The 14,754-nt window shown below is 35.3% G+C and overlaps 2 protein-coding genes across 3 annotated transcripts; one reads left to right on the top strand and one right to left on the bottom strand.

The window, feature by feature from the left end:
• Positions 1-238: 238 nt before the first annotated feature.
• LOC21394222 (protein ROOT PRIMORDIUM DEFECTIVE 1) lies at positions 239-4,677 on the bottom strand. 2 transcript variants are annotated; one of them, XM_010104347.2, is made up of 3 exons: positions 4,160-4,677; positions 2,225-3,825; positions 239-721 (listed from the first exon to the last, which is right to left on the bottom strand). In XM_010104347.2, exon 2 carries the CDS (start codon positions 3,720-3,722, stop codon positions 2,508-2,510), a length of 1,215 nt encoding a protein of 404 aa, XP_010102649.1. In that variant the 5' UTR covers positions 3,723-3,825; positions 4,160-4,677; the 3' UTR covers positions 239-721; positions 2,225-2,507. The 2 variants fall into 2 exon arrangements, with proteins under 2 accessions (XP_010102649.1, XP_024025387.1); XM_024169619.1 differs by lacking the exon at positions 239-721 and adding an exon at positions 1,131-1,194.
• An 8,878-nt stretch (positions 4,678-13,555) lies between these two features.
• Positions 13,556-13,915, top strand: LOC21394220 (protein PELPK1). The gene has a single exon (XM_010104345.1). The coding sequence runs from the start codon at positions 13,556-13,558 to the stop codon at positions 13,913-13,915; it is 360 nt and encodes a 119-aa protein (XP_010102647.1).
• The last annotated feature ends 839 nt before the right edge of the window (positions 13,916-14,754 follow it).

The following is a 14,754-nucleotide window of genomic DNA, read 5'->3' as shown; positions in this document are numbered from 1 at the left end:
GAGTTTAGATTTGTAATTCGAGTTAAGATTCGATTTTATATGATAATTTTTTACTGTAATAAAAAAAATAAATGTGACTGTTTTTAAAAATTTTTTAATGTAACAAAACTCAAATTTTAAACTCAAATCGGTAAAGTGAACAGGAGTTTAATTTATCTTTCTAATTGCTCACAATGACTTTGAAAAGGCAGAAAAGGGAAAAAGAAAATCAAAAATTAAAACTCAAATGAAAATTTTATTAACTTTTTCCTTAAGTTGAGGTTCTCAATGAAGTCAAGATTACATGAAGGCAAGGCCTAAGTTGGGAATGAAGATGATACATTACAAACAAAACGAGTAAATTAGTAATACGGCCTAAGAGATCTCAGATCTTTTACAAGCAAATAAAACCTGAAAGTAGCATGGAAAAAATTGAAAAATAAAGATTACGCAAGGAGCTAAACAGAATGGTAAATCATACATCGGTAACTGCCGGAACACACTACCAAAAATCGATCACAATTCAAGTCCATGATACCAAAACAACTGTGAGGAGAACAAGTCACAGGCAACCTCTCATCACGGCGGACACCAGCTCTAATTGAGCACAACATATGGAAGTTCCCAGCAACCAATACCGCGTATCGTTCAGAAAAATCTTTATTCGCTCGTTTTCAGTGGAATCCAAACCAGGTTCAATACAACAAGGATATCGCAAAATCAAGAACATCATTCGAAACATCTGCGAATATTAATGAGTCTTATGTTAAGATGGCAACAGAGCAAACAACTAATCAACAATTTCTAATATACACACCAAACGAAACGTTATCTAAAATTCAGAGGAATAAGGTGTTTTATTTTAAAATATACTCTGGCTTAGAACCGCAAAGTTAGGGAGGGATGCATAGACTGAACTCTGAAGGAAGAAGATAGGAAAGATTCAATAGCATATACTCATAGTTCCGTTAAACAAGTCTTTCCAGCGGTATTCATCCATTAAGAGCCCAATAAGATTTATAGATTTTCAGAGGTACAAACTTGCATAAACATATCATTTTAGAAGGCCTCAAGAAAAATATCGAAACACGCAAATAGGCACAAAAAAAAAAGAAAAAAAAAAGAACAATGAAAAATACACTTGCATCGATGTCCGCATATGAATTGTAAAACTGTAACAAAAGCCTATCGATCTTCAGGCACCAAAATTGCATCCTATTAGAAAAACGTCATATGGATTAGGATCTATAAGCAAAGACTAAGAATCAGCACCACATCGCACAATATATCACAATTAAGCGCCAGAATCAGAATATAACATTTAGCTAGTGGTGGAGCAGAGTCTTAATCGAGAAATAGGAGATATGAAGAGGAAATGAAGCTTCCAAGCTTGAAACCATCTAATAAAACAGAGATTAATCACCACTCAGAGTAAGAATTAAATTGAACGCCGATTGAAAATTGTGTACGAGCATACCAGTTGAACGAATTTCCAACTACTTCGTATTCAAACATGAAACAAAATCCTTAAGAAACAAAAAGGATAGCTTCTTGAATATTGGTATAGTATATAAAACTTTTAGAATCTTCTTTAAAATGAACCTTATTCCTTTAATCTTTCCAATTTGATCAGTTTGTTTTTTTGTACATCAGTTAAAACGTACAAAGAACTTAAAAGAATTTCTTTTTTCTTTATTTTCTTCTTGTAACAGGGATATTCATGTGTCCCCAAACCCTTAAAATCTCGAAATAATAATAATAATAATAATAATAATAATAATAATAATGATAATGATAATAATAATAAAGCCTTAGTATTCCCGACTGTTCCTAGTCTTCTTTCAGTTGCCGATGTCTAAAAGCTTTAAGGAGAAGATAACCTGCTCTTCTATCTTCTCATTTATTCAATGTTTACAAATAAAATTACTAATGAGAAAAAGGCCATTAATCTCAATGTCGATTTCAATCTCGGTTTATTTTAGTGCTCGCCTATATGCGAATTAGATTCCTAGATCGAGCAGTCTCAATTTCACTGAACCTACGTTCATTCTCAATTTCTCTGAACCTATAACAGACATCTCGTTTACTTCCAATATGTATAGGCTTAAGAATATGACACCACGGCAATCTCAACATGATAACAAGAATGCAGACATAAAAATTTGAAAAAGAAACAACTTAGACAAAATGATAAGTTTTGCAAGAAGCATAAAGAAATGAAAGCATAAGGAGACAAAGAACTAACCATGCTAAAATTCCCAGTTTCACCACTTTATACCATTCACCAACTTTTTGTCTCTGACCTCAAAATATTATGAGATATATCCTCCAGTTTTTAGGAGATGAAATAGTGAAACTCCAAAAAGCCATCAGCTTCAAGAGTTGTTTTTTCACCCAGCAACAGTCCCAATCTCCAATTTTTAGCAGAGGAAATAATGAAACCTCAGCTGCGATCGGTAGAACAAAATACACGGCCCTTATTAACAGCTAAAAACTCCCCACATCAAAATGATAAAATCTAAAAACCATCAGTTTGAGTCATTGTTTTCAACCAGCAATTCTGTCCCCTCTTCGTCCCTCAGCTTTGATCCACCATTAACCAACCCCCGCCGTCCGAAACGAACAAGATCAAGAAGCTTTCTCCTGGCATCATAAACTGGATTCAGGCAAACCAAATACCCCCTCTCGTAAGCCTCTCTAAGAAAAACAGTATGCCTCTTCCCCTTGGTGGACAAATAGAATATCCCGGGGTGATCCAAGAACAAATCCCTTATATTAAACTCGATCCCAAACCACTTCCTGAAATGGCTAATCTTCTCAACTTCCACCGTCTTCTCCACCGTCAAACTCAAAAACTCGTGAACTATACCAACTGCCCTCTTCTCCAATGCCATCACACAACCGTTATCAGATATCTTCTTCAACTCACTCATACTCATCTTATCATAGGGCCCCACACAAGGCAACCTCTGCCACTCCCTAACTTTAGCCTTGAAAACCTTACTCAGCCTCATCCCCGGAGGATACCCATGTCGAAAACTAAACTTAATCTCTTCCCCATCAACACCTTCTTTACAACACTCCTCAACCCTCCACTTCTCAACAGCAGAACTAAAACAAGAACTCTTAAAAACACCATTGTTACAACCAACAAGTTTCACTAAATGAGTACCGGGTTCTTGAGCATTATCAAAAACTCTAAAAAGCCGAGAGTTTTTCGCAATTACAGAGTCCTCAAAGTCATCAGGCAGACCCATTTCCCTCCACACCTTAAAGAGGGCCCTGAGCGGCAGAGTCTTTGAAACCGACATTGTCAAAAGCCGGACCAGCCTGTCTACGACAATGGGTAAGTCGTCGTTTATCGCCTCCGATTCTTGTCGGGCGATTTGGAGGGCGGAGGGGGTTAAACGGCAAAGAATTTGCGCCGTTTTGGGGTCGTGGGAAATGAGGAATATGTGGGGGTATTTTCGGAGGAAGGAGGCGGCGCCGCGGTTGAGGTGGAGTTTTTGGGAGAGTTTGGAGAGGAAAGGGAGGGAAACGACGGCGTTTTTGGGGTTGGCGAGAATGAGGTCTTGGATGGAGATGACTTTGAGGAGGTTTTTGTAAGAATCCATGAGTTTTTCGAAAGTGGGATCTCTGGCTCTGGAGGCTACATACTGGGAAGAGGTGGTTTTGGGGCGAGTGATGGTGATGGAGGGGAAATGGGTTTTCTTGGTGATGGATTTCAGTAACTGGGTCGCCATGGAAATGGGTTATGGAGGAAAGTTTCCACTGGTTCAATAATCAAACCATAATCACACAACTGGTTTACAAATTGGAAAGTTTACTCCTTTCTTACTCTTCCATCTTCAAAATAAAAGGTACAAAACCACAAATTCATTATTGAGGTATGTTAAAACCAAAAAGGAAAAAAAAAAAAAAAAAATTATGAAAGGAACCAACAATCAAGAACACAACCAGAAACTAAAATCACCATTCGTTCAATCTCATCACAATCCACGCAAGAGCTTCAAAAATAACTTACGATTTGATTTAATCAACCCCAGTTTGTACTTTCGCTTTGATTTTCTTGTAATAAGGTGTTATAAAAAAAAAAAAAAAAAAAACACATCTTTTTTGAAAGAAAAACGCGGAAGCAGAAATCGATGAGAGTGAAGAAAGAACAATAAAAAGTTCTTACCTTTACCGCCAAAGCTCATCCCAGCAGCTAGCTGTGACGTTCGCCCGAGTGTTTTTAGGTAATTAGGGTGTTGATGTGGAGAAAAGTACAACCGTTGAGATAAAATACATCGGTTGATCTAACGGCTCAAATTATTTTTAGTATTGTAATTATTTTTTTTACTTCAATTTTCATGTAATAAGGCAAATAGCACATTTCATACTTATTTTGAAGTAAATAACACATTTTTTAAATCATAATAAATTAGAGTACATTCTCATTTTGGAGGTCGTACTTGTTGGAGATTGCCGGAAAAACAACGTCGTTTTAGATCTCGCCGTTGAAGATGTCGTAAAGTCCTCCATTTCTTCGAAATCTCGTCAAGGTTATGTCCAGATTTTGTCGTCCTCGACACTGACAGTGATAAGATCTCACTATCGCGTCATTACGATTCAGATCCCGCAGAGATCTCGTAAGCAATGGAGCTCGTCGACACCGCCAGGAGGTTTAGGCTTTGATTTCGCGTTTTTTTTTCCCGGTTTTGTTGAGCTTTGATGCAAGATTGATAGAGATGATGCTTTTGTTTGGGTGGCGATTGTGGGCGGCGGGTTGTGGGTAGCGAGGTGTAGCCGGCAAGGTTTGGGCTGTGGGGTCCAGTGTTGGACCTTTGGGCCGGTCCGATGCTTTAATTTTTCAGGCTCGGCAGGCAGGCCCAATGGCCGGCCCATCCAACTAAAATTTTCAAACTCAGGCTCGGGCAACCTGAAAATGGACACATCACCGGAGCCTGTCGCCGTGTTATCGCCGTCAGTCAGAATTTTTTTAAATTTTTCCTGTCATACCCGATTTGTCCGAACTGCCCAAAGCCTGAAAAGTTGACCAACAGATAAATTTTTGACTGTGTGGAGCCCGACCTGACCCGAAGCCCGACCTTAACGACTAGTTTTTTGACCGTTGCCCGATTTTCTGCCCGAACCCGATCTGCCGAAAACAAAACTAGTCGTTGGATCCCAATTTGGGGGGAGAAATTGATTTTTTAACCCAAAAATTTCCCTATAAATACCCTCCATCCCGCACACATTTTTCTCACTCAAACTCTCTACACATTTTTCTCACTTAAACTCTCTCAATCCCTCTCAATTTCTCTCAATCTCTCTCAATTTCTCAAATCTCTCTCACAATTTTTCTAAAAACTATCACATTATCCTAAAGTTCTCTCTCTCAAATCGCTCTTATTTTTTTATAATGGATTCTTTTGGTTATAGTGGTATTCCCGTTGAGGCCCAATACAACATGGAAGAAGGACAATTTCCCACTAATGAATTTGTTACACAGGAATCTACTAATCCGAGCCCTGGTGGACGTACTGGAGGTCGTGGTCACAATGGTAATGGGCGTGGAGAAGCGCTAAGTGTAAGTACGACTGCGTCTGCAAGTGTTGCAACCTCCAGGAGAAAATGCAAGTGCACCTCGACAGTTTGAGATCACTTCGACATAATTGAAGAGATCGACAATGAAGGTAACACTAAACATATAGCTTAGTGTAAATATTATTTATCTAAATTACAAGGTGACACTATTCACGACACCACACACTTGAGAAGACACTCCGAAAAGTGTCTTCAAAAGCTTAGCCAGTCCGGTGGACCCAAACTCCGTGAAACACAATTATCTTTTGATCGCGCAATTGGTGGTCTAACCACTTGGAAAAAATGATCCGTAAGTAGATCGTATGAAAGTTGCACGAATGATAGCTGCATTAGATCAACCACTTAGTTTTGTAGAGCATCCTAATTGGCAATGATATATTAAAATTGGACATAATCTTAATGCACAATTCACTTCAAAAACTACTCTTAGGAAAGATTTATTAAGATTATTTAAAAAAGAAAATGAAGCATTAATAAACCTTTTACACTCGACTAGCGGGTGCGTTGCGTTAATGGCATATATTTAGTCTGTCGTTGCCAATAAAGATTATTTATCTGTAACCAGACATTACTTTAAAGGATTTGATTTCGATAATAGAATATTAGGTTTTAAATGTGTTCTAGGATCACATAGCGCGGATTTAATATATAATACAATTTTAAATGTAATTGATGAATTTAGACTAAGAGTTAAAGTAATTGTTATAACATTAGATAATGCTAGTGTCAATATAAAAGCAATTGAGTTCTTTGAAAATAATTTAAGTTTATTCGGTGACAGTACTATTTTCCACCAACGTTGTGCATGTCACGTAATTAATTTAATAGTTAAATCCGATTTAAAAGAAATGGGTACTTACATTAATAGAATTATAGATAGTCTTGCATGGATTCAAGGTAGTAACCAAAGACAAGAAGATTGGTTTAGGTTCTTACAAGCATTAAATATACCACATAGAAGCACAAACTCTAGAGTACAGGAACCGCAACAACAAGATGAAAACTCGCATTCATTTTTGAATATTTTTGGGTTGAAGAATAAGAAGAAGACAACTCAAACAGAAGCTGGGAGTGGATCTTCATCAACAAGTGGCAGCGGCGGCGACAACTTCAATGAGCTTATGGCGTACCTCAGTGAGAGCTTAATAGTCGACAGTACTAGAGAATTGTTTAACTTAGTTCAATGATGGAGGGCACGAGCATTAACTTGGCCAACCTAACTCAATTGGCAATGGATATATTTTCGATCCGAGTCTCCACTGTTTCATCCGAACAAGCCTTCAGTACGACAGGACGAATACTTGAGGAATGTCGAAACACATTGCAAAGGGACATTGTTGAAGCCTTGGTCTGCATTAAGGATTGGGATCATGCCGATCAATGTCTACATGATACAATTTTACCGGCAAATCAAGAATGGATCGATGAATTTAATAGATTAACATTTGATTTTGAAGACAATCCTTCAATTTCAAATTAAATTGTAAATTTGTAATTTGTAAATATGTATTTGCTTTTGAAATTATAATTGTATAACTTTGTAAGTTTGTAAAATTTGTAATTTGTCACAAAATGATTGCATTCTTTTTTCCTTACGAAGTTTTTATCCCAATTGAGTTTTTCTTGGTAAGGTTTTTAACGAGACAATCATAAATTACGAATTTAAAAATTAATATACAAAGTTAATTTATTAAATTGTGTTAATAATGTGTGTTGAATGTTGATTTTAGTTTTTATATAATTTTAACACAAAATAACTTAATAATTATAAAAATTAAAAAATATAAAAAAAGTTTTCGGGCATTTCAGGTGGGCTCGGGCCGCTCGGCTAGGCTCGGGTAGCCAAATACAGGCCTACGGCCCATCCACGGGCCTTCTTGGGCTCGGGCGGGCGGCCCAAAAATTTCAGGCGGGTCGGGCTGGGCATCAGACAAAAACTCGGTATTTTCGGGCAGTTACGGGCGGCCCATCTAAAATTCCAGCACTAGTGGGGTCTAGTTTGTTGGGAAGAAAAGTACTTTTGGGGTTGATTTTAGGGTTAGTGTTAGGGTTTATGGCTTTAATTTGGGGATTTTAGGTTAATTTTGTAATTAAACCATTTTAAAAGAAATTTATATAAATAAATCATTCATTTAACATTTTTTATTTTTTATATTTCAAAAATCTGTGTGTTAAATAACTCTAAAAAAATTTTTAGTAAATTTTTTTTTACTAGTAAATCCAATATTTACACGTAAATACAAGATTTATTAGTCATTAGAGTGAGCGATCGGATTTCTAGATAAATACATTTTTTTTTAGGTAATATATGACATTTCATACTAAATACTGTATTTATCACATTTAATGGTTGTTGGCGTTGGTGGTTGGAATTCCGGGTAAATATGGTATTCACAGGTAAATATTTATAGGTAAATACTGTATTTATCAATCGCCGACGACCAAGTTTCTAAGAAATACAATATTTACGGGTGAATACCTTATTTACCGATATTCAGCATCACGGTTGGTTTATCAGGTAAATATATTACTTTTGAGTAAATACGACATTTACTGGTCCCTGAAGCTAGCGACAAGGTTCCAAGCAAATAAAGTATTTACAAGTAAATATAATATTTTTTTTTGTTAAATATGCTCTTTCCAGGTAAATACATATTTACCAGTAAATACGGTATTTAATGGTTGCCAAAGCCAGTGGCCGGATTTTTGAATAAATAAGGTATTAACAAAAAAATAAATTATTTATTGGTAAGTATGGTATTTTACCAGTCGTCGGTGTCGATGACCGGATTTTTTTAATAACTATGGTATTTATAAATAAATACGAAATTTACTGATAAATACAGTATTTAGTGGTAAATACGTTATTTAATGGTCGTCGGTCCCCGGCTCCAGCAAGGGCCATAGTGGACCTTATTATAGGGGGAAGGAGGGAGATAATTTAGAGGTATTTTTAGATTTTTAATATTGTTGGAGGCCTAAGAAATTAAATTGTGTTGTAAATTATATATGTTAAAAAATTGTGCTATAATTTACTAATTACATTACTAATTGGACTATTTCGCCCTTTGTCTCTCTTTGCATAATCTCTTTGTATAATTATTTTTATACTTCGCTAGTTGAACTCTGATGGACACACACTCGCATGCATCGAACTAAGCTAGTCTCAAATGGCAAACAAACTAGTGTTTGGTAACCGTATTTGGACATTATCAACAAATCTCGTCACTGTTGAACTACTTTTATCACATATTCACAATATGTATTACTCCAGTGCTAGCTTCATTGAGAAAAATATGTGTCCTCTTTGAAATAAGATGGTAAGAAAGGTGATCAACTCGTCAGAAAGTCTAGAGGAACTCAAAAAATTAACGGGATCTCCAAAATATTACCAACAATACAGACCTGATCTCTAGCTGTATATATAACCCTATATTAGCCACCAATATTTCCACAACAAAAGCCCAAATTTTATTAGCCGTGTTTAGAATTGATTCCGTTTTTATTTTTTACATTTTTCGAGAAAGAAAAATGAAAACGTTCTTAAAATGACGTTTGACGCAATAAAGATAAAAAACAGAAATGAAAATAATTTTTTAATTTAGTATAAAATGAGAGAGAAAAGAAAAATGAATTTTAATCGTTTTTCATTTTTTGTTTTCGTTTTCTCCTTTCTCGAGTAGAGAGAGAGAAAGAGAGACGTTAATAGGTTTTTTTTTTTTTTATACTGAAAACAATCTCTTGATAAAACTACCAAACGCATTTTCAAAAATGATTTATGTCTGAGATTGAAAATGTTTTCATTTTCATTTTCATACAAAAAAAAAATATCATTTTGGAACGAGTTCCAAACGCGCCCATTGTCTTTCTTTATTACGGGGTTATTCTTTTACATTTTTGAGTTAAGGTGACTTGAGTAATGATCTTGAGTTGAGTTTGAGTTATAACTTGAGTTGAATTTGTAACTTGAGTTTGTGTTTGGATGTCCATATTTGAGTTATGATTTGAATTGATAATCTTTTTAAGTTTGTGTTTGGATGGGTCAAAACTTAAATTTGTATTTAGATAATATTTTAATAAAAACTCAATGGTGATGAAAAAATTTAATAGGGTATATGGGCGAGGTTTTATTCGTCTCTGCGTTGTGAATGCATAGAAAAAAAATCATCTCAATCAGAATTAAAACGAAAAAATTATGGCATTTTTAAGAATAGAAAAAATATTGTTTATTAATTTAAATTCGAGTTTATATGAACTCGAATTGAATAGGAAACTTGAACTCGAGTTTAGTCCCAAACTCGAGTTCAAACTCAAGTTTTACAAAAGAATATGAACTTAAATAAAATTATAACTCGAGTTCAAAATTTTTTTAAGTTTCGTCGCAAAAGAACAACCCAATGTCTTTTGGTTAATCAAAGCTATTAGTCTTGAAAAGCAATAACAATGGCCTTGAGCAAATATTGCTTGATCTTAGCTTTTCTTGAAGTTTTGAGCATTGATGCAAGCTTAGAGGCACGTCATCTAATGCGAACGACAACACAACCTAACGCCCCTACTACCAATATCCCAAATATATATGCCTTTCATACCTAACTTGGCACCTTTGTCCATTGCCATCCCAACTTTGCCACAACCAACCTCCCCGTCTCAGCCTAGGCCCACGGCTTTGTCTCCTCTTCCCTCCAGCCTAAGATGACGCTGCCACCCCTCCCCTCGGTGGCTTCGCTTCCAACCATTCCCTCAATTCCAACAACGATTCCTTCTATCCCATTCCTCTCCCCACCACCTTCTAGCACTAGTCCTTGAAGAAATTTTCCTTTGCTTTGAAGAACATATTTGGTCTACGTAATTTGTCTCCTTGTTCTAAATGGAGCTTTTTATGAGTAATCTATTTACTTTGTTTGCCATGAAGTTATTGTTGTATACTTGATTATTTATCATGTATATTTAAGACTTCTTTTATTCTTGTATGTATGAAGAGTCAAGGTATATGCAGAGACTTGTGGTTTGTTTAAAACAAATTTGTTAGTTTATTTCGTTCTATTTTTATATTCTGCGTGTATGCATCCACTTGAGATTGTATTTCACCACAATGTGAGAAAATATAAGATATGTCCCTTCTTTTATAGCTAAATCTGACACTTTACCTTGTGATCATTCTTAGAAAAAAATTCCATATACCTTAAAAATGTACACAAAAAGTGATTTTTTAATTTCTAGATTTTTATATAAACTTAGGCAAGATAAGAACATTGTAACTAAGCATGTCAATACATTAATCACAAATTGTGAGAGGCAATTATCATCAATTCTACGGCCCTTATCATCCTCGTTAACAGAAAAGAAAAAGAGATAATATTTACGAGTTTCATGCAAGAATACATTAATCACAAATTGTAAGAAGTAGTCACAATTAGTAGAAGGTAGCTAGCTTACAAAAACCTAAAAACCAATAAAAACAATAAATAGAAAGTTGTCTAGGAAAAGAGTAGGAAAAAAAAAAAAACATAAACAGGCTTCCACTATTAATGTACATTCCACAAGATCTTGATTCTTTCTTGCAAAAAGGATGTCTTATTATAAAAAGAAAAAAGAAAAAAAAAACTTTTTTCATAAAGAATGTTGGGAAAATAATAAAAACAAGAGACAGACTATGCGCATGTATGGGAGAGGGCTTCTTAATCGTATGTCTAAAAGTTATATTTGGAAGTATTTGAATAATTTGTCAAAAGTGTTTGGACTTTTTAGAAGAATTTCTAGTCAAAATCTCAAAAATGAGACTTCTAAAAAAGTACTTGTGACTTGTCAATAGACTTTGAACTTGTACCAAGTTGAAGGCATAATGAAACTTTATTCCAACACTTTCATTCTATTATTGGAAAATCTAAAAATCATTTTAAACATTAAGCTATTTGTTGCAAAAACCTACTGAAAAGTCATACTTTTATTTCTACTCTTCTATCCTAAAAGCAAAAACAAAAGCTTGCCAAACAAACTCTATGATGGCGTAGTCATCTTCAATATAGCCTTAAAGTACACAAGGTATTTTTGTTCCTTCAATTATATTTTGGGAAATAAGTAAATGGTACATTATGTAATTACTGCAAAATTGCAACGGTGAGAAAAGAAAGCAAAAAAAAAAAAAAAAAAAAAAAAAAAAAAAAAAAAAAAAAACTGAAGATATAACAAAAATTAGGATTTGAAGAAAAAAATTTCGTGCAAGTTTAATTGTGACAGTCTGTAGGATAAATATCAATATAAACAGGGAACTAAAAGGGACGTTTTATTTTGAAAAGAAAAAATTGGGTTAATTTGCCCCCAAGTGAGTCACAATGACGAAGCCACAACCAAGTGAGTCACGGCGTTTGTCCCCACTAGCTAAAATTTTGAAAGCTTGGTTAAATTCCTTAAAATCTTATACAATTTTCATGGATGTTGTGCCCTTACGGATTAAAAAAACATTATTATTGTGCTCACACTGAATAATTAAAATACGTACTATGTCCACTGATAAATTTTTTTTTCTCGCTCTGCCCCAAGTGTTAGGGGTCGTGTGTTGGATAGGCTGGGTCGCAAGGGGGTGTGCACAACAGTAAGTTGGGTAATGCGGACGGCATAGACATCGGCTTGATGGTGCCCATCTGGGGGTGGGCGCGCTTTGTTGGCTGTTCAGGGGTGGGGCTGGCTAACTGCGCGGAGCAAGTGTGAGTGCGAGGTGGGGAGCGACACGGTAGGTGAAGGCTAAGGAGTTGGAAGGGTTGATGGGTGTTTAGGATATGTAAAACTAAGGATTACTCTTCTTTGTTTCTTAAAAAAAGTAAGGTTTTGGTTATCCATGTTACATACTTTATCATTAATTTTCAAAATTACTATTTATATATATATATATTCTAACATAGAGCTGTAAGTTTGGGCTGATTAAACGGGCTGGCCCGAGGTCCGCTATTGTTGGCCCTGGCTCAGCCTGACTCGACCCTAAATTTTTTGGATTTAGGAGCGGACTGGGTCAACGCTCTCTCCTTTTGGGCTGGCCTGGGCCGGCCTCAACATTATTTTTTTAAAATATCTTATAAAATTCTAAACCAACCATAAACTTTTGGAGTTTATGGCCGGACTGGCTTGACCCTTTCTCTTTTAGCCTGGCCTGAAATTTCCTTATGAGCTGCAGGGCATGGGCTGGACTGGATCAGGCGGCCTAAACTTACACCTCTAGTTCAACGGCTCCGATCTATTCTCATTAAACTCTCAATGGTTTAGATTATTTAGGTATCTTTGTCATTTCACTTAAAAAAAATGACATGATTAGTTGGAGGGAATAGATCTCTCGTGTCCCCTTATTTCTATCCGTGCTTCTAATAACATCGTGACATGTAAATTAAAATGCCAAGTGAACTAAAATTTTTTATTACGTCAATTAAAAAGTCGTAATGTTACATGTTATTATTATTGAATGAACAAGGAAAAGGACACAAAAAAGGGACATTGAACCCCATCCTATAGCAGGAGGGGGCGTACGTCAGTGTAAATCATCATATATTATTTCCCACTGAAACTGAAAGCCACCAACTTAGGAATCATGTGTAGAACATCTAAATGAGTTAACTATAGACAATTATATATATATATATATATATTCGTCTATATAATATTGATAATATTAGATAACCAAACACAGACGACAAAAATAATTATTTGACTTCCAAACTACTTTTCCAACATTTTAGTTGTACTTGCATGCATTTTGTGTCATATTCTCAAACTAAGAAGGTAAGAAAGTTGAACTAACTTGGTACAGCAGTTCAAACAGTCCACAGACATCCTCACTCAACCCGAACATCACACTATTTGTTTCATCTATAAATATCCCAAACACTAATCATACAAACCAAAAGCACTTTACATATTGATACTCCCACACGCACACTATATATATATATATATATATATAATATCTTTGTCCTGAAATCTTCATATTCATATACACAAAATGGCATTCAACCTCAGTGGCTTCACATTGACCTTGTTTGCTGCTTTTGCCTTCATGAGCATTGATGTTGGTCTAGCAGCTCGTCATCTTCTGCAAGCACCAACAGGGCCCAATTTACCAAGGCCCAACTTGCCACAAATACCCACCATACCCTCTCTTCCTCAACCCAACTTGCCAAATTTGCCCACAGGCCCAACTCTGCCTCAGCCCAAATTGCCCACTGGGCCCATAACATTCCCAAATCTTGGCCTCCCACCAATGCCATCAGTGACTTCACTTCCAAACATTATTCCCTCCATTCCAACCACGTTTCCTTCCATTCCATTCTTCTCCCCACCGCCTTCAACCAAAAGCCCTTGAAGAAAACTTCCATGCACGCATGCATGCAATATTCCTTCCAGGATGTTCTCTACGTACTTTATATATTTGCCTTTGTTTGTGATTATCGCTCATGTATACTTTATATTCATGTATTTGTATGCTTAATAATATGATTCTCCTATACGATCTGATTTGGCTCTATATATTTATATCCTGCGTGTGACAATAATGTATATGCTTGAGATTGTACTGCTGTTAAAACATGAAAAAATTGTTGCCTCTATTCAACATTACTGTTTGGAATGCAAGAAATTACTGAATGAAAATTAATTTGTTAATTATTTTACAAAAGGAGAAAAGAACATGAGAATCATTGCGAATGGAAGTACAACGAGACTAAATTACTTTATGTAGTGAGAAGTTACCCATTTGAGTAAAGTCTAAACTTAAAATAATGTTCCTAACTTTTTTGTTTTAATGGAATCCATCTTTGTTAGACCCTGATAATATTTTCTTGTGATTACATTCACGAGCAGAGAAAAAAATGCTGAGAATAATTTGTTAATTATCTTTCAAAAGGACTTAAGTAGAAAGCATTGCGAATGGAATTACTACTAGAATAAATTACATTAGGAAGTCAGAAGTTATCCATTCAACCTAAAGTCTAGGGATGCAAATCACATGTCCGATTTTTAATAGCTCAATTAGTGTCTAACCAATTATATTATGACACATCATTAAATCAACTCAAATATCAAAGTATGGAAAAGTTTATTAGAAAAATATTTCAAATCTTTGAAATGACATGGTATAATATGGTTGGTCAGACACCATTCTAATATACTTAACAGCTTTTTTTTTTACGGAATCTATCTTTA

This window comes from Morus notabilis, unplaced genomic scaffold (genome assembly GCF_000414095.1).
Source record: "Morus notabilis unplaced genomic scaffold, ASM41409v2 Scaffold765, whole genome shotgun sequence".
Taxonomy (NCBI): domain Eukaryota; kingdom Viridiplantae; phylum Streptophyta; class Magnoliopsida; order Rosales; family Moraceae; genus Morus; species Morus notabilis.
Note: the sequence above shows the minus strand (reverse complement) of the source record. Positions and strands in the feature narration are given on the sequence as shown.

What these genes read in the sequence shown, in the direction of transcription:
- LOC21394222 (XM_010104347.2), bottom strand. Translation starts at nt 3,722, where the DNA reads ATGGCGACCCAGTTACTGAAATCCATCACCAAGAAAACCCATTTCCCC.
- LOC21394220 (XM_010104345.1), top strand. Translation starts at nt 13,556, where the DNA reads ATGGCATTCAACCTCAGTGGCTTCACATTGACCTTGTTTGCTGCTTTT.